The sequence below is a fragment of the Apodemus sylvaticus genome, chromosome 1 (genome assembly GCF_947179515.1).
Source record: "Apodemus sylvaticus chromosome 1, mApoSyl1.1, whole genome shotgun sequence".
NCBI classification, from domain to species: domain Eukaryota; kingdom Metazoa; phylum Chordata; class Mammalia; order Rodentia; family Muridae; genus Apodemus; species Apodemus sylvaticus.
The window spans coordinates 78,293,090-78,312,170 of NC_067472.1; the positions used below are offsets into that span (position 1 = coordinate 78,293,090).

General features: G+C 49.4%; 2 protein-coding genes across 5 annotated transcripts in view; one reads left to right on the plus strand and one right to left on the minus strand.

The window, feature by feature from the left end:
* Septin1 (septin 1) overlaps positions 1 to 19,081 on the plus strand; it is a 502,205-nt gene that overhangs the window by 226,166 nt on the left and 256,958 nt on the right. The gene's annotated exons all lie outside the window — the stretch shown is intronic.
* Fbrs (fibrosin) lies at positions 3,722 to 17,593 on the minus strand. 3 transcript variants are annotated; one of them, XM_052197989.1, is made up of 18 exons: positions 16,113 to 17,593; positions 15,644 to 15,823; positions 14,864 to 14,899; positions 14,740 to 14,769; positions 12,721 to 12,769; positions 12,331 to 12,631; positions 10,731 to 11,032; positions 10,332 to 10,534; positions 10,169 to 10,213; positions 9,879 to 9,974; positions 9,570 to 9,638; positions 8,519 to 8,548; positions 8,072 to 8,143; positions 7,613 to 7,730; positions 7,441 to 7,521; positions 5,941 to 6,024; positions 5,584 to 5,791; positions 3,722 to 5,487 (listed from the first exon to the last, which is right to left on the minus strand). In XM_052197989.1, exons 1-18 carry the CDS (start codon positions 16,557 to 16,559, stop codon positions 4,893 to 4,895), a joined length of 2,946 nt encoding a protein of 981 aa, XP_052053949.1. In that variant the 5' UTR covers positions 16,560 to 17,593; the 3' UTR covers positions 3,722 to 4,892. The 3 variants fall into 3 exon arrangements, with proteins under 3 accessions (XP_052053949.1, XP_052053958.1, XP_052053966.1); XM_052197998.1 differs by lacking the exon at positions 14,740 to 14,769; XM_052198006.1 differs by lacking the exon at positions 10,169 to 10,213.

The following is a 19,081-nucleotide window of genomic DNA, read 5'->3' on the forward strand; positions in this document are numbered from 1 at the left end:
GTTGGAGCAAACAACCAGTTGACAGGAAAGTGAACCAGTTGACAGGAAAGTGAACACAGGATTATTAAGAAAAAAAAAACGGGGGCTGGAGAGATGGCTGGCCTGCCATTACTATGTAATTCACAAAGACCCCCTGCCACTGCCTCCTAAATGCTCAGATTAAAGGTGAATGCCATCAAATTTACCCAAAGATTACCTATACCACTTGATATGGGTACTGGGAATGAAATTATGAAACTCTGGAAGAGTAGCAAGCACCTTAACTGCTATCTCTCTATCCCCATCACACACACACACACACACACACACACACTCTCTCTCTCTCTCTCTCTCTCTCTCTCTCTCTCTCTCTCTCTCTCGCTCGATCTCAAGTACGTACGTATGTATGTATGTATATACATATATATGGCAGTCTCATTATGTAGTTTTGCTGGCTTCCAGCTCAAGATATCTATGAGCTTCTGACTCCCAAGATTAAAGGCAGTGTGTCACCTAGTACTGTGTGTACAGGTGTTTTGCCTGCATGTTTGTCTTCCTGCCTGGTGCCTTCTAGAACCAGAAAAAGTTACAGATGAGTATAAGCTGCCATGTGGGTGCTAGGAATAGAACCTGGACCTTCTGAAAGGTTCTATTTGTTTGTTTTTTGATATGGTTTCTGTGTAGCCCTGGTTATCCTGTGTATTTCTGTGTAGAATTGAACCCAAGAACTGCCTCTGCCTTGGCAGTACGGGGATTACAAGTTTATGCCAGACCAGTGCTCTTAAATGTGGAGCCATCTCTCCAGTCCCCAAACATTATTGATAACCTTTTTTGTTTGTTTTCTTCTAGATAGTTTGGCTGAACTAGACCTTTTTCTATAGACTAAGCTGGCAGCGAACTCACAGAGATCTGCTTGGCTGTCTCCCAAGTGCTGGGATTAACACATGCAGCACCACTGGTACGCTGGTAACACACAATACACTGCTCTGGCATCTTAATATTCGTAATAGCTACTGTGCTGGACTTGCTCTAGCAAAGTCCACTTCCTCATATCAACCTCTCTATGGTAATTAATTTGGTCCTAGGTTTCCTTGAATACTGACTACAATTCTTTCTGAAGTTTCCCTGATCATGGATTGAAGCTTGCAAAGAGAAATCAATGGAGCTGGTGGCTAGGAAGCTAGATAAAAAAGGCAGCTCTTAAAATTCTTTGCACTCAGCTGGGTGGTGGTGGTGCACGCCTGTAATCCCAGCACCCTGGGAGGCAGAGGCAGGCGGATTTCTGAGTTTGAGGGCAGCCTGGTCTACAGAGTGAGATCCAAGACAGCCAGGATACACAGAAACCCTGTCTCGGAAAAACAAACAAACAAACAAACAACCAAATCCAACAAACAAACAAAACAACAACAACAACAACAAAAACTTCAGCACCCACATGGCAGCTCACAGCCATCCTAACTCCATGTTCAGAGATTCCAGCATCCTCTTCTGGCCTCCTGGAGCGCTAGGCATACACAAAGTGCTTTGATTTTCTTCACGTAGTATGTTTGTTGCTCTTTTCTTATTAATCGAATGCCAAGTGCCAGGTAGGCTAGGATTTGCTTATCCTGTCCCCTGCTACTACTAGTTTAGGGCTTCGCACAATGGATGGAGTCAATAGTGGTTTACCAGGCACTATTTACAGGGTTTAAAAGGCAGCTCATTTGAGTTGGGTGCTGGTGAGAAGTAGAGACAAAGGAGGAGGTGGAAATCAGGCATATAAGAGCACTCCATTGGGATATCAGAAGTATATGTAGAAAGGCACATCGGAATAGTTGGACATACCCTGGTAGGTATTTTATTAAGCCAAATATGTGGCCAAAACTCATAATCCCAGCACTTGGATGGTAAAGGCGGGATGACAAAGGTCCTACTGGGGTGAATGCTTAGTGTAACCATGCTTGTAATATGAAAATATAAGCTAAGTATAAAATGGAGGTTACAAACTGGTTCACAGGATCAATCCCTTTTCAAAACATTTCAAGTAGTCAGAATAATTGAAGGAATCAAGATCTGAGAACAGTGGTTTTCTGAATCAGTGTGTAGTTTTGTACTTTTCCTCTATCACTACATACCCTCAGGTTTCTAATTTTTACCTTTGAAGCATATCTTCCCTAACTTGTTTCACAGGTACAGAGGATCCCTCCAACTCAAGGCTTTATATATGCTGGAGAAGCATTCTACAAGTGAACTCTATCCCCACTTTGTCAGTGTTCCTTGAATCAGGGCCTTGCTATGTAACTGCAGTCACGGTGGCTGTGAACCAATATTTCCTGCCTTTGCCTCCTAAGTGTTGATTTTAATTAATTTTTTTTAATGTTTTGAGTCAGGGTCTCTGAACACAAGAGAACTGCCACCTTGCCTCCCAAGTTCTAGGATTAAAAGCATGTGGCTCCATTTACATCTTAATTTTTGTTTGAGACAGGGTTTCTCTCTGTAGACTGGCTGTCTTGGAACTTACTCTGTAGACCAGGCTAGCCTTGAACTTACAGAGATCTGCCTGCTTCTGCCTCCCAAGTACTGGAAGTAAATCATACATTTATTAAAAAAAAAAAGATTTTTATGTGTACTAATGTTTGCCTGCATGGATTGATGTGTACCATGTGTATACCTGGTGCTTGAGGATATCAGAAGAGGGCAATGGTTCCTCTGGAACTGAAGCTACAGATTGCTATGAGCCCACATGTAGATGCTGGAAATCAAACCAAAGTCCTCTGTAGGACTAACGAGTACTCTAAACTACTGAGCCACCTCTCTTCAGCCCAAATTCTTACAACATTTTGTTTAAGTCTTAAAAAAAATAGTATATGAGTGTTTTACTTGCACGCATATGTTTGCACTACATATACAGCTGATGCTCTCAGAAGCCAGAAGAGGTCAGTGGAGTTCCTGGAGCTAAAGTTGCGGATGGTTGTGAGCATTATGGGTGCTGGCAGCTGAATCTAGCTCCACTGAAAGAACAGCATATGTTTTGTTTGTTTTGAGACAGTCTTACTACAGCCAGTCTCTGTAGTAAGCCTATCCATGTAGACTAGGCTTGCTTGAATAAAGGTATGTAACACCATGCCCTTCCTTGCAGCAAGTGCTCTTAACCATCTCTCCAGTCCCACACCAAGGGTTTTTTGTTTGTTTTTTTTGGAGGTAGAGTCTTAAATTGTAGATCTGGCTGCCCTGGAATTCACTTTGTAAACCAGTCTGGCCTTAACTCAGAAATCCACCTGCTTCTGCCTCCAGAGTACAGAGATTAAAGGCATGCATCACCATGCCAAGCCACACATCTATCAGTGGTTTTCTGAGTTGGTATTATGAGGTACTTTTCCTCTGAACTTTGTGTTCACCTGTTTGTTTTGTACTGACAATGTTTTGGCAAAAAAACTATGTATCTATAAATATTATTAATCTAACATATATGCACAGATAAACAGAAAGAGAACACATACCAAATAGTGGCTACCCCTGGGGATGGTTCAATGTCTTTCTGCATTGTTTGAACCAAATGTATTTGTAAACACCAATACCCATCATTAACCAACTCACATGGGTTGGTTAATGGGAGCAGAGCTCCCCAGATAGGAGGGATAGGGGAAACCCTTGATCAGGACATGGTCAGTATTGTCCTCATTCCTTCCTCATTCTGGGACCCAGTCCAACCCATGACAGACAACTCACACAGACTGAAAGAGGAGCCAGAGGGAGGGGGGTGTCTCATTGTAACACTCATTTTTATATAAATATTCGCAAGTCATGTTACAGAATAAGCCCCACTGGGGAAAAAGTCAAAGTTATGGTTTTGTTAAACTGAGCCCTGCCTTCTAGTTGGGCCCCAGCCTGGAGGTGCCTGCTGCTTTGGGAAGGCTGGGGCTGCTGCTGGGAGGCTGCTAAAGAAGCTGCCTATGTTGCCCACCCCTGAACCAACCCCCTTCTTTGGTGTGTGTTTCATGGTGACCTTCTCTGGCCACCTCTCCCTCCCTTAGTTTGGGACAGGTTTCTGTGGAACAGGGCCCAGGAATCCTGGGGGCACTTGGAAATGGGGTGGTGGTAGGGACTTAGCCATTAAAAGAAGTAGAATCTGAAGCTTAAAGGCTGAGCCTTTTTAGAGCTGTGGGCCACACAGAATTAATAGGAACAAGTCTAAAGAAACCTAGGCTGTCAGCCAGGTACTATTGCCCTTCCCACCAGCTTAGATTCGAGGTCCCTTTCCCTGTTGGTCTACCTCCTTCTGGATCCCACATAGTCAGGGTCAAGCCCTGGGTTCCTACCTGTCCTCTCCAGGCTCTTCCCCTGGGACACCCTATCCCTACAGAGAGGCCAAGAGGCTAGGAACACAGCACCAGTCTGAGGATTTAATTAACCAGGAAGGGGATTATAGGGAGGGGCACCCCTGTAAAAATGTACAAAAGGTCTGGGAGATTTGTGGAAGGGGTGATAAATATGTACATGGAACCCCTATTCCTTTAGTTCCTCCTTCCTCAGCCCTCGGAGGGCATGAGAACTTGGGTGGTAGGTGAAAGGGAGGGGGGCACTTTGGCCTCTGGCTTAGTGAGCCCTTGGGGAGGCAGGCCAAGGGCCTAGAGGCCCTGAGAGGGGGCATTGGTGCACCTTAGGTCATGAGCCATAACCTCTGAAATGACCCCCTCATGCACACACACGTACTTCTCTCTAGAGGCTTGTGACCTCTGTTCTCCCAGTGACCCCACAGTCCATAAGATACTTGTGGGGGCTGGGGATTCTATTCCCAGGTCCATGACTTCAGAGATGACCATGAAATTGTGACCTTTGCCTTCCAACCCTGGCTTAAAAACTTCAGCCCTAGGACTTTTGTCACAAGGTATGGGGAAAGGGGGTGGAGCTTTGCCCCTGCCCCTCACCTCTCCTCACCTGTCAGCCCGGGCTGGGCCAGGGGCCCTAGGTGGGGAGCTGGGCCGGGGAGCGGGCACAAGAGGTGGTGGTGCTCCTAAAAGGGCTCCTGGTGGGGTCTTGCTGAGAAGGTGAGGGGTTCCTGGAGTTGCAGTAGGTGGTGGTGGAGGAGCCAAACGGCTGTATAGCAATGGATGAGCAGGGTCTAGACTATAGAGGCGGGCAGCAGCCATGGCCCCTGGTCCAGTCAACTCCTCACCTGCCTCATAGAAGCGTGGTGGCCTGGCTAGGCGTGGGGGCCCTGCCAACCAGGTTGGCTCTGGGAAGCCTGCACAGCGCTCTGGCAGACTAGGGCCAAGAAAGGGGGGTGGCCGGGGCCTCTCCAAAAGCAAGTGAAGACCTTGAGGCCCAGTGGTTGCAGCAGCGGCGGCAGCGGCAGCAGCGGCGGCAGCTGCAGCAGCAGCGGCGGCGGCTGCAGCAGCGGCAGCCTCTTCTTTCCGCTCTTCTTTTACCCGCACAGACTCTTTGGCTGGCCGGGCTCCTTCCTCGCCAGCCCTGGCCTTAGGAGTAGCAGGAGAAACTCGAAGCTGTGGCCGTGAGAAAGGGAGATCTCTGGTGGAGAGGGAGAGCACAAGGGGACAGAATGAAGGAATTCCTGTGACTGACAGCACTGAAGTGGGTTAGGTGGCAGTTGTATAGAGGACATACCTGTCCTTCTCTTCCTTGGTGACAGAGGGCTCTCTTCGCTCCATAGGTCGCTCCTTATCTGAGCCCGGGGTCCGGGCAGTTTCAGGGGGTCGGACCCAAGCAGGAAATGCAAGAGGACTGCGGTGCAGGCGGCCCCATGGGTCTGGTGGGGAGGCAAAGGCTGGTGGGGCTCCTGGGCTTTCTTTCTGGGCAAAGACGGCGCTGGAGTCTACGTAGAAGGTAAAGTAGAAAGTGACAGGGGAAAATGACAGGGGCCGAGAGGACACTGAACAGAGAGAGCATCACAGGCCCAGCTTGAGCCCATAGCCCCAGTGTCACAGCTCCCACCACTCATTTCCCATTCTACCCAGCACTCACTGAATGTGGGGCTGCCCAGGCCTCCAAAGGCCCCATTGGAGAGAGCAGCCAAGGAGGCGAAGCTTGTGGGACGCCCAAAGGGATCTGTGGGAAGAAAGGGGGATTAGGGCAAGCCAACTTTTGAGCAGGCCGAAAGAAACAGTGAAACAGTGGGCAAGAGGCAAGTCAGTAATGAGGTTGGAACACTTAGTGGCTTAGTTTTTTTTTTTTGTTATTTGTTTTTTGAAATAGGGTCTCACTATATAGTTCTGGCTGGCCTGGAATGCACAGATATCTACTTGCCTCTACCTCCTCCAGTGTTGGGATTAAAGGCATTTATAACCAGCTCTTAGTGACCCAGCTTTAACAACCATGTACTAGGCATTTCTTGGGTCAGGCCAGACACTGCACAATCTCCAAGAGTTTAAAGGACAATTCCCATTTTCAAAAGATAAAACAGGCTCAGAGAGGTGAAATGACTTGCCCAAAGACATCTAGCTATAAAGTGGTACCAACAACCTGGGGCCTCTCCGATTTTAAATCAAATTCTTATCTGTACCCCGAAGACACTTGAGACCTCTTAACGGCTCTCAATTATGCTAGCAAACTACTAGCCTGAAGACTTGTGCTGGTTTCATCCTATCTGAAATACCTTTCCCAGGCTGATTCTAACTTCATATAATAAATCTGTCAGAATTAACTAGTCTATGCCTACCTGGGAACCTCATAGTCTTTGTAGCCACAAAGTTGACTTGGGGTTCAACAGTTTTTTTCCCCACCCATGAGTCATCCCAGGAAACTTTCAAGTCCCCTAGGGCACTGACCTCACTGTCTTGAGCCTGTACAGCCTTCCTTCCCCACTCTCTCCCTGGTGAAACACTACCCTCTATCACAGACTGTTTCAGAGATGGGAGTCCCACCCACAGAGTGGGAACCATCCTGCCTTTCCATACTCATTCCACAGAAGAGGGAACCACACAGCTCAGAGTAGGGACAGTAACTGACTAAGGTCACAAAGTAAGTAGAATCTTATCTACCCAACTTGTCTCTTAGGTCTGCTTTCCATCTGTACCTCCATGTTAAGAACAGGGCACAGATGGGCTGGAGAGATGGCTCAGTGGTTAAGAGCACTGACTGTTCTTGTGACAGTCCTGAGTTCAAATCCCAGCAACCACATGGTGGCTCACAATCATCCATAATGATATCCAATGTCCTCTTCTTGTGTGTCTGAAGACAGCTATAGTATACTTACATATAATAAATAAATAAATCTTAAAAAAAAAAAAAAAAGAACAGGGCACAGAGCCGGGCAGTGGGGGCACAGAGCCGGGCAGTGGTGGCGCACGCCTTTAATCCCAGCACTTGGGAGGCTGAGGCAGGAGGATTTCTGAGTTCAAGGCCAGCCTGGCCTACAGAGTGAGTTCCAGGACACCAAGGGCTACACAGAGAAACCCTGTCTGGGGAGGGGGGGAAAGAGGGGAAGAACAGGGCATAGGAATCCAAAATTCTCTTGGCTCTTACCAATGTGGGTACTGGGGCTCAGGAATGGTCCATGTGCCCCAGGAGCTGTTGTGAAAGGATTAGCTGCAGCATGGACGGCTCCTGGGGCAGAGAAGAGGGAGATTCTGATGAGGATGAGTGAGAGCAGGGTCAACATTGGGCCATAGACTCTGAGAGGGCTAGCTAGACTCACCAGTCGCAGTGAAGAGGGAGGCCGGGTGGGAGAGCTCCTGCCCAGGGGGCAGGGCCCCATAAGGCCCCGGAAGGCAGGGTAGGAGGTCGTTCCGAAAGTCAAGCTTGTGGGAGTCACCCTGCATGGGACATAGGGGAGGGCCAGTGAGGAGCTAGGTCTGGTCAAGATCTTTTACCCCTTTTTATCCTGTTATTCTTAGGTCATCCCTGGCTCTTAACTCCTTCACCACTAGCTTCCTACTAAGAGCTGGGTGGCACCAAAGGAGACTTAAGTGCTTTCTACTACATCTTTTGATATCTTCTCTAACCATTCCAGTAACCAGGCAGAGAACCCAGGTGCTACAGAACTGCTCACCAGTGATGAGACAGGAGAAAATGAGCTTTGTTGAAGGTCCCTACCCAGAGTTCAGACAACCCCTGACTCTCCGACCCACTTTTCCAAGCCCTCCAGCCCCAGTACCTTCATCTTTTCCTGGTGTCTCAGGATCATGTAAGCCACACGAACGTGCATGGCACACCATTTTCCTGGTTTCTGTCGCCCCAGGATGACCAAAGGGAAAGGGAAGGAAAAATGTTCATTCATCACCCATTCCAGGTCTGGCCCTGGGCCCAGCCTTGCCACACAGCATCCTCAATCATCATCCCTACAACTGAGGGATGACCAGCTTAATCTTAAAGCCTAAGGAAACTGAGGCTCAGAGAGATAAACTGTTTTGCCCAAGGTCCCATGGCCAGGTATATCTAAGCCCAGGTTTTGACTTAAAAGCCCTGTACTTTCTACTGTTTTACACCTGGCTGCCTTCACATCATCAACTTAATTTTTCCCAAGCAGGGTCCCACCAAGCATAGTCGAACACCCTGAACCAGCCCCCAGCCTCATGCAGCCTGAGAGCCTCACCAAACTCACCCTCAAAGGTGGCCGGAAATGATCAGGGATCTGGGGATGGTAAAGGAGAGATTGGAGGCGATTCAGACCTGTTTACTGACCCGAGTGTCACGCAATTTCCCTGTCACTATGGCTCCCTCAAACCATTCTTGGCAGTGTCAAAATTCCTTTCCCATTTTTTTCTTTCCCTCTATAGGTATGGCTCCTATATTAGGTTTCTGAGCAAGATTATAGGGTTGTGCCCTGTTGGGATGGCCAGGTAGGACAGGCTTCTTTACCAGAGGAGTCTGTCCTCTTAACAGTTCCATATATGGAAACCCTTAGTGGAGGAGCCTTTTAAGGGAGTCAGAAAACACCGTGCAGTGGTGACGCAAGCCTGTAATCCCAGCACTCTGGGAGGCAGAGGCAGGCAGATTTCTGAGTTCGAGGCCAGCCTGGTCTACAGAGTGAGTTCCAGGACAGCCAGGGCTATACAAAGAAACCCTGTCTTGAAAAAAACAAATCCAAAAAAATAAAAAACCAAAAAAAAAAAAAAAAAAAAGGGGGGGGGGAGTCAGAAAACTTTAGTCTACCCTTCAGGAAACATGTCCTATACTTTTCTCACAGTATTCTCAGAGCCCTGGGGTCTGAGACATGTGTGGCATAGGGGAAAGACTTTGGTCACTTTATAAAGGTTAAGTTTATCTTTCCATGGACAGGGTTTCCTGGTATGATGTTATTTGGGAAAAATCCTGTGACTTATATTTGAAAATCCCTACAAAAAAAATCAGTCTTTCTAGAGCTGTAACTCAGTAGTAGATGGATGTGTGAGGCCTTAGGTTTGATATCTAGTATCACACCAAACAAAGAAAACTAAAATACAAGACTATTGCTCTATTAATTACTTCATTTTTGGGACAGTGTCATCAACTTCTATTCCCCATTCCTAGGAAGACCTGTTACACAAAAGTTTTCTCTACAGACACCTGAGGGTGGATTGTAGGGAAGAGCCAAGAACTCACCTTCTCTAGTCAATTCTGCTCTCCCTCAACATACTTTCCAACTCCCCCAGGACCTGCCCCGCCCCCCTCACCTGTGTCCCCTTCTGGGGGAGCCCGCTCAGCACTGGCCCCAGTCGTGGTGGCAGCTCAGGGTTCGTGTTCTGGGAAAGGGGAGTGAAGGGGAGTGTAGGGGTCAGACAGGAGAGCCAGTACCAAGCTAAAAAGGGGTCTAGAACTAAGCTGAAATATGGGTTAGCAAAGGGGGTCATGACTTTGCAAAAACTTGGGTAGAGAAGGGAGGGCAGGGGGCTGGAAACATTTTGGGAAATGGGAAAAAGGTATAGGGTTCCAGGATGTTTATAAGGGATGGGGGGAGGTAGTGGTCTGGATTAGGAGCTCACCTTGGGCTGGAAGGCCCCCTGCAGGGAGCCAAAGGAGACAGCTGGTGGGAGACCCGGAGGGAGCCCGGGCACAGCGGGAGGGAAGGCCATGTACGGCTGTGGAGAGAAGGGCACTAGTCCAAGCAGGGAGTGGAGATGCAGCCCAGGTCTGGTCTACCCATTAGTTCTTTGGTCTCCACCCTAACACCCCCAAGAAGCTTTCCCAAGCTCAGGGTTCTTGCTTTTGGAGCTGAAGACTGGACTCCACTGATGCATACTCCCACACTTCACACACCCTCACACACACTCACATTATGTCGGAAAAGGCCTTCCATCTTTCCTGGGTATTTCTCAAACTAGGGAAGAGAAGGGAAGAATGAGCTGCCAGCCAGGGGGCCAGGGTCTTCCTTCCCCTGTAGGAAACACCTTCCCTTAGGCCTCTGAGCCTCATCAGCAGCCCAAGGAGGAGCTCACCATGTGGCCGTGGGGAGGCAGCAGGCCCGGGGGGTAGGGAGTGAAGTGCTGGTGGGTGTGTTGGTGGGTGTGCTGGTGCTGGTGGTTGTGCTGGTGGAACTGGAAGGCCAGGGGCCGGGCCGAGCCCCCTGCTCCCACCACCTCAGGGCCACCCTGTGCATTCAGGTAGCGTGAGTTCAGGTCCTGGCCGATCAGGTCCTGCTCTGTGGGAGGGGAGGGGAAGAAGGCTTTAATATCTGGCGCCACCAAGTCAGCCTCTTTGGGCCAAGGTGACTGGCCTCTTCCCTTTAGCCTTGAGCCACTCCCTCCACAGGCCCTTGGTTCCTGCCAAAGCCAACTGAGCCCATCCTTGGGGCCATGGCCCCCCACCACTCCACCCTGCCAGGACCCCAAACTCACCAGAAAGGGCGTTAGCAGCTGAGGCCCCAGGGTGCCCTGGCACCTGCAGCAGAGGTGGGGGTGGGGGCAGGGTGGGGCCAGGGGAGACCAAGGACGGGTGGTGGGGTGGTGGTGGTGGGCGCAACCCATGGGGAGGAAAGCTGTGGGTAGACAGAGGCAGGGGCAGTGAGGGCGTCGGGGGCCGGTGGGTGAGCTGCGCGGACGAGGAGGAGGCAGATGAGGAGGAGGAGGACGAAGAGGAGGATGATGGGGGAGGCTGAGCCACGGGAGGGGCCGGGGCCTTGGGGGGCGGCCGTGAAGAGCTGGGGAGAGAAGTGGGGAGATGAGTGAGGGGGGGTGGGAGGTGCTAGCTCTAACAGGAGGTGGGTCAGAAGCCTGGGTGGTGATGTGGCCTCGGTTCTCCAACATGGGAGATGGTAGAACATGGCCCCCAGGTACTCCCTACAGAGAACCCAGTCTTAGGATGAGATACCTCCCAAACCCAGCAACCCCTTCTCCTCTTTAGATCTAGTTTTCACAAAGATGCCTCTGTCATCGCTTGCCATATGACTTTCTTCTTTCTGACTCAACCACAGTATAAAACAGCATTCATTTTGATGCTTAATTACAATGAACCACCAGAGTCACCACCCTAAGATAAGAAAAGCAATACCACATAGTCCTATCCTATTACTCAGGTAGCCTCAACTCCATGCCCATCTTGCCATGAACACCCTGGGTGACCTTGAGCAAGTCACTGCCCCTCTCTGAGCCTTAGTTTTCTCAATAACAACAATGATGATGAAGACAAACAACAATGAAGAACCCATAACAGCAGAGTCATTACTTCTTAACCCTTAATGAGTACTTACTGTCGACCAACTGCTGGCATTGGCTCTGAGTCAATATAAGTCTCCAACATGTCGTGCCACCTTCCCCAGTGTTACTGTAGCCATGCAACCATCTGTACTACACCAATTTTTTTCTAGAACATAACTTACTTTGTGTCTATTCTAAGTATTAACATGTAAAATCAAGAAGTTAAGGTATTTACCATATTTTCCTAAAGCAGCTAACTTTGCCTAGCTTAGAATTTACCAAGGCAAGACCTGAAATCATCCCATGTTTTGCTAATGATGTGTGTACACACTTTGGGAAACACTGCTTTCACTCAGAATCAATCCTCAAAATAGCTTTGAGAAAGAGGTACTAGTATTTCATCTCGTAAGAGAAAATTGAGGTCCAAAGAGGTCAAGTGACTTGTCAAAAATCACACACCCAGTAAGTGGCCGGTCTGAATCCAGGTCTGACTGACGTTAAGGTCAACATGTTAATTGTCAGGTTAGCACGTCCCAAAGTATGTTTCCAAGAACATTATCTGTGGCAGATGCACATTACACAAAGTTCTCACAGCATATACAGCTACAAAAAGGCACGAACTGGACTGCCCTACACATGAATGTATAAAGGACTGAGGGAAGTCCTGCAGTAATCTCTTTAAATTTATTTTACCCAGTGTCACTCACTCTTTCCAATCTCAGAATCCTCTCCCAAGTCAGACTCTTTCCAAGCCCAGCTACAGACTACAGCTCTTCAGATCAGATCGGCTCTGCACACTCACCTGCCAGTGCTGAGGTCCAGGCTGCTGCCGTAGGGGGACGTTCGGAGGCCGAAGGGTGAGACCCGAAGCTGCAGCTGGTGCTGGGGTTGGGGTGGCAGACTGGGGGTAGCTGGTAAAGGCGTAGGGGATGAGACAGGAGGCCGAGGGGCTGGTGGAGGTGGTGGATCCTTTGGGGGGAAAGGCACTAGCAGCGGGTCGGGCCCCGGGGGCTGTTCTTGGCTCCGCTCCAGGCCCGACACTTTAGGGACCACAGACAGTTTTGCTTCACAGTTCCCATTGAAGGTGCCATGAGGACCCGAGGCTGTGAGTGCAGGATGGGAGACATGCTTAGCAGTAGTTCATGCTCACCCATTTCTCCTTCCTGCTTCCATCCCAGCCCTTAGGACCAACCTTTGCTGGTTGAGACAGTAAAGGAAGGGTCGAGGTCATCATCGGAGACCTGGGAGAGAAAGGCAGGGAAAGGTTAGGTTTTTAAGCCTTATCTATTTCATCAGCCTATCTATGATCTATTGGGATATTGGCTATAGGGGACTTAAGAAGGAAGAGACCAAAATTCTGCCATGCCAAAGAGGGCAAAGATGACAGCAGATCAAAGCAATGCCAACTAAGACTAACTTAACTGCTAGAGAGCTACAGAAATGGCTAAGCAGTTAGGACTCCTTCAGAAGACCCAAGTTAGATTCCTAGTACCCATGTCAGGTAGCTCACAACAGCCTGTAACTCCAGTTTCAGGGGAAATGGATTCCTCTGGTCTCTGCAGGCATCTGTACTCACTCATATAGACACATACATAATTAAAAAGTAGTAAAATATTTTTGAGATATGTCTCAATATGTAGCCTTGGCTGGTCTCAAATCTAAGACCTGCTTGCCTTTGCCTCCTGAGTGCTAGGATTAAAGATGTGTATCATTATGCCTGGTCCTAATAAAACAATCTTTAAAAAACAAACCTAGCTTGGCGCACACCTTTAATCCCAGCACGTGGGAGGCAGAGGCAGGAGAATTTCTGAGTTCAAGTCTGGTCTACAGAGTGAGTTCCAGGACAGCCAGGGCTATACAGAGAAACCCTATCTCGGAAAAAAAATACAAAAAAAAAAAAAACCCAAACAAAACAAAAAACAAAAAACAAAAAAAAACCCCACAAACCAGACTAACTGCTGATACAAGACACTATCTGGTCTGCGGATATTTATGGTTTAAAAATTAACAAAAAATACAAAACAACAACAACAACAACAAACCAAAACCAAAATGAAGCAACAAACCAAAACCTTAAAACTGGTGATATTCCCAGAGCTGGAAAGTCCGTGTTAAAACACAGACGAAGGCCTTTTGACAATAGTCCCCTATTCTCATGTGGCAATAATTAGTTAAAATTGGATAGTGACCCCAGACCAGTAGATAGACCACAACCCTTTAGCTCAGCATAATCACTTTCTAAAAACTTTGAGAAGGGAACAAAAAGAAAGACAAACATCAGGGAGTATAAATGTAATTCTTTATGGGAATAAAGGGATAGAACATTACCTTCAAGGGCACATTATTTTCCAACAATCACTAATGAGAAACTGAAAGAGCTTTCCAGGATGAGCATCTGTACTGATCAACCATGGTCTGATGTCCTTACTGCAAGACTCTAATTATAAAAAAATGCTGGTGGCCATAGGAAGGACCATTCAGTTCCAGATTCACTTTGGATTCCTGTAAAAAGCTAGTAGAGGCTTAAAAGGGTCTCAGAAGGTTGCCAGACTAACTAACCTTCAGATTCTCTGATTACCTAGCCATGTTCATCATCAAAAACAATGGGTGGAGGGGTGTCATGTTTGGAGAGACAGATCAGCAGTTAAGAGCCCTGGCTGTTCTTCTAGAAGATCCAAGTTCAAGTTCAACTCCTACCACCCACATGGAGGCTCACAACTGTCCATAACTCCAGTTCCTGGAGTTCCCTCTTCTGGCCTTCTCAGGCACCGCACACAGGTGAAACAGATATACATGCAGACAAAACACGCACACACAAAATTAAAAACAAAACACAAACCAAACAAACAAACCCTCAAACAAAACCAACCAAAAACCAAAAAAAGAACAAACAAGAAAAAAACAAAAACAAAACACGGGGCCAGAAAGATAGCTGAGTGGGTAAGAGCACGTGTGAAGAAGCTGATGCCGAGTTCCACCCCATGTGGGAAAGAGAACAGACCCCTCAAAAACACATGGACACTGTGCCTCATCCCTCACCCCAACACTTTTGTCTTCCCCCCCTTCCTCCTCAGAACTTAATTCTGGTTCAAGGTACTCCATGTTCCCATTTAGGAAGGATGTCTGTTGCTTGTAGGAGTTCTTTAAACTGCAAGCTGCTTGCTTAAACATCTGCAACAGTGCCCACCCAACAAGTCCTAGCCCCACTCACCCTCTCATCCAGATCACTTTCTGCGTCACACTGAGAAGGAAAGAGAAAGACATCAGGAGATAGAAGAGGAGAGGAACCCAACAAACAGGGAAGGGATGGGCCATTCCAGGTAGATAACACTTACTATATATCCAGCTTCCAGAGAGTGACGGGAGAAGGCCTGAGAAAGACCAGAGGCCAGAAGTAAGGGAGGCTGACTGACCAGGCAACTGTACAAAGCCACACCCCCAGCAAGGCATTCAAGGGCACTTAAAACCTACTCTCCATCTCGCTCTCTAGTTTCTTTGTATACTTCCCACCTCCACTGCCAGCCATCTATTTTCTTAATATACTAGGTTCTCAAATCTTAAATTTTATTCAAAACAACTTTTCTTCACTTCTTTCCTCAGCAATCTTCTGACTACTTTGGGGCCCAAGACATTTTAGGGGGCTTTCCCTAACCACAACCCTCTGCCCATCCCCCTGACAGAATGAGTGGCTTCCTCATGTGGGTTTCTGTAACACTTTGCCTAGATGGCTCCCAGATCATTGCCTTGTACAGCTGCTCAAACTAGACTAGGTGTTTGCTTGTTGGCTGTTTCCACCTAGGCTGCCACCAGCTAGAGGAAAGGGCAGGGACATCTATCTGATTTATAACTCAACTGCCTTTGATGTATCTCGAATTATCAGCATGTTTGTAGTATACATAGCACAAGCAAAAGCAAGTGAGTTTGACTGTAGTTAAGTCCTTCAGACCTGGGTTGGAGGTGGGGCTGCTGTTCAATTTGTTCTGCCTTCCTCTTTGCTCCTAGAAACTGGGATTACTGTTTAGGATGGGTAGTTGTGATGCTCATGAAAAGTCAATCTACTTGAATGATATTCTGACTGATGAATTTTGAAGGACTGGGATCTGGGACAAGCTCACCTCTTTCCTTCTTCGCTTATTGGGCCACTTACGGGGCCTATCCCCAGGGGGTCGGCCAGGCTCACGGTCTGAGCTGTCCCCTGGCTCCCCAGTGGCCCCACTGGAGCCCCCCCTCTTCCGTTTCCCAGAATGCTTCAGCCGATGTTCCAGTCGTTCTGGGGGCTGAAGAGATGCATCCTTCTGTAGAAGAGGTGGTGGAAATGTGGTTGGAGAAAGAAACGCTTCCAACTCTCTAAGGGTGACCAAGTTACTCAAATGCCTCTCAAGCAGGGTAACCTAGGTAGTCCCCAGAGACAAGCTCTATCTCCTCCCACCCCAGGGTGGGGCAGAAGCCTGGCAAGAGGAGCCGGTTGCTCTGGTTTGGGGTGTCACCACTGCCCCCTCAACCCTATCCTCTCTAAAGGTTATATCCTTCTCTCTGCCCTTCTGACCCACCTCCCAAAGACCCCCAAATCCCATTAGGGCACACCTGCAAGGCCTCAAGGCTGGCAAAGCTAGCGATGGCAAAACCATCGATCAAGTCTTCCTCCTCTTCCTCTTCCTCAGGCTCCTCCTCGGCTTCTCCATCGTCTGCGCCCCCCTCTTCCTCCTCTTCCTCTTCCTCTCCACGGCTGCCCGAACCGGCAGGCCGCTTCCGAGCTCGCGGTCTCGGGGGTCGCGGCCTAGGTCGGGGCCGCCTCCGTCTTAGGCCCCCAGGCCTCTCTCCAGATGAAGCTGACGACCAGGGACGGGCGGGCGGCGGCGGTGACGAGGAGGATGAAGAGCCTCGCGGGGCGGCCAACAAGGCCCGGGGCGCGTCACCGCCTGGACCTCGGCGGCGCCGCTGCTCCCGATCACGGTCTCGCCGCGAGCAGCGTCTTCGTCGCCGCTCCCCTTCAGCTGCCCAGCCCGGGCCTGGGGCCGCGGCCGTCTCCATGGTGACGGCCCTCAGCGCCGCATCCGGAGGCGGCGGGGCCCGAAGTGGCCTGTCCACAGGCCCCGGGTCGCGAGCGCGGCGCTGGCGCCTGCACAGGAACGAGAGAGCTCCGGCTTCCTCTTTAAAACAGGATCCGCTGGCCCCTGGCTTGCCCCAAGGCCAAGGCCCAGAGAGCCGGCGCCGCCCCCGGGGCGACAAGCCTGAAGACCCCCCCCCTGTAGGGCTGGCGGGGCCGCGACGACTAAAACTGGGCGGCCGTCCCTTTAAGGCGAGGCCTCAAATTGTCCAGCCCCCGGCCCCTTTAAGACGACTCCACCGTGTCCGGCTGGTCTAGTGCGGTGGCGGCCCCGTGCCAGGGGTCGAGGCAAGTCTCCCAGAGGAAGAGGAAGGACCACCCCTTTAAAAGGGGCGGAAAGCTCGACCTCCCCTTTAAAAGTGTCTCAAGTCCTCCGGCTGAAAGAGGCCACCCCTTTAAAGAGTCCAGAGGCCTTCAAACAGCGAGTCGTTCCTTTTAAAAGAGCGTATTAAGTTTCTAGCCCTTCGCAAGCTGTCACTTCCCCTTTAAGATGAATTTAATGAACTTCTTGCGTGGGGCAGGAGGTAGGAAAACTCCACTTGCCCCAATTCTTCCAACAGGAGTTGTTTGTCAGCTTCGGCTGTCCCCTTTAAGGCTGGCGTTGGAGTCGGCCGAGTTCGGTACCCACCCCTTTAAGGAGATTTAAAGAGGTCTATGCCTCCCATAGCCTTGAAAGGTGCAAGGGGGCGGAGCCTGACTTCCAAAGTCCCGGATGTGAGGCAACGGTGACGGATAGAGCTCCTCTCTCTCTGTCCTCCGACATAAAAGACTCTTCCTCCTTTCCTCCGTTCCTAACTGGCTTGTAACTAGAAGGATACGGAAAGGCCGCTGAGCAGCGAAGAACTCCACCGTATCCTCCTGTTGTCTTCTTTGGAGTCTTCGGCTTCTTGTCCACCAGAACTTCCCTGCCCCTCCTCCCTCTTCCTCCTCAGCCAACGCCTCCTTCCTCTCTCCGCCTCCTTCCCCCTCCCTCCGAGGCTCAGTCGTTTATAGGTTGGCAAGTATACGTCAATGCAAAGGGCGGAGTCAAAGTCGCGGGAGTGCCGGATGTAACCGCCTTCAAATGTTGGATTGGGTTGTCAGGTTAGCCCCGCCCTCCCCAGGTCTTTTGACTGGACTGGTCCGAAGTAGGTGTTTGGAGCTCCCTTAGGCCACCCGCCTCTTCCTGCTCTGTGTTTATTGGCCATCTGCTGAGCGACGCCGGGAGGTGGTGCCTGGAGTGGTAGGCTGCGGGCCACTGGTAGGCGTTAGGCTGTCCTAGGTGCGCTTATGTGTGGCATCTGCCTTTTTGCCTGTCGGTATTTCGCGCAAGCGCATGGCGCTAGTGCCTTCTGCCCGCCTTTGGGCGGATCGGTCTCCCGTGGCGTCGCAAGCACGCTCCGCGAGACTCAGAGGTGGGGCAGAGACCAAGCTGCTGTTCCTGCGGTGTTGGAGCACTGGCGGTCCCTTCCTGTGCTCAACAATAATAAACACTTTGCACTCGAGTGCGAAGTACTCTCTCGCATTAATTCATTTGGTAATGAGATTCGAGGTAAATATTTGCTATTCGGTCCATTTTACTAAAGGTATCTATATACAAACTGCCAGAATTCTAGCTCCACAGTGAAGGTCCTGGCCACTGTGCCACCTACTGCAGCTGTTACGTTGTACCACTCTGATCTCTGATTTTTGTTTGTCTAAATGTATCATTATTGTGTGGGCATGATGTATGTGAGTGCCATTGCATGCATGTTGAGCCCAGAGAACAACTGTGTGGAGTCGTCACCATTTTCATGGGTGTTGGGAATCGAATACTGGTTAATAAGCTCATGTGCCAAGTGCCTTTTATCAGCTGAGCCATCTCACTGGCCCTGGCTGTTATTTTTAATGTGCCCATTTCCTTGACAAACCTTGTTTTCTTGTCTGTATAATATGGTGATAAATTCCCTAATAGGGCTTGTGCTGGTCAAATATCTATGATAGATTGTCCTAAGTGGGTGATTGCAGGATTTGAGAGGAATTCAAGACCATCTTGATCAAGGCCTTAATCTGTTCCAAAGCCTTTTAATTTCTATAATGTAAATGAGTTGTGTGTCCAAGGCATACATATCACCCCATAAAAAGAGTTCTCTCTGGGCTGGGGCCGTAGCTTAGAGGTATTTATATATACACAAGAGTGTAGGTTTGACCTCCCAGCACTGCCAGGGTATGAGAGTAGGGTGGGCAGTATCCAGTGACCACTCCATTTCCTTTTTTTGCAACCCTTTTTTCTCTGATACTGTCCCCCGTTTTCTAGACTTTTGATGACCAACATAAGAACACAGCTAGACCAGGCGGTGGTGGCCCACGCCTGTAATCATGCAGGGGGATTTCTGAGTTCAAGGCCAGCCTGGTCTACAGAGTGAGTTCCAGGACAGCCAGGGCTATACAGAGAAACCCTGTCTCGAAAAAAACCAAACCAAACCAA

Coding starts and splice junctions, on each gene's coding strand:
- Fbrs (XM_052197989.1), bottom strand. CDS start 16,559: ATGGAGACGGCCGCGGCCCCAGGCCCGGGCTGGGCAGCTGAAGGGGAG. Junction 12,770..14,739: donor AAAGTGATCTGGATGAGAGG/GTGAGTGGGGCT, acceptor TTTCTCTCCCAG/GTCTCCGATGATGACCTCGA. Junction 12,632..12,720: donor TACTGTCTCAACCAGCAAAG/GTTGGTCCTAAG, acceptor CTGCACTCACAG/CCTCGGGTCCTCATGGCACC.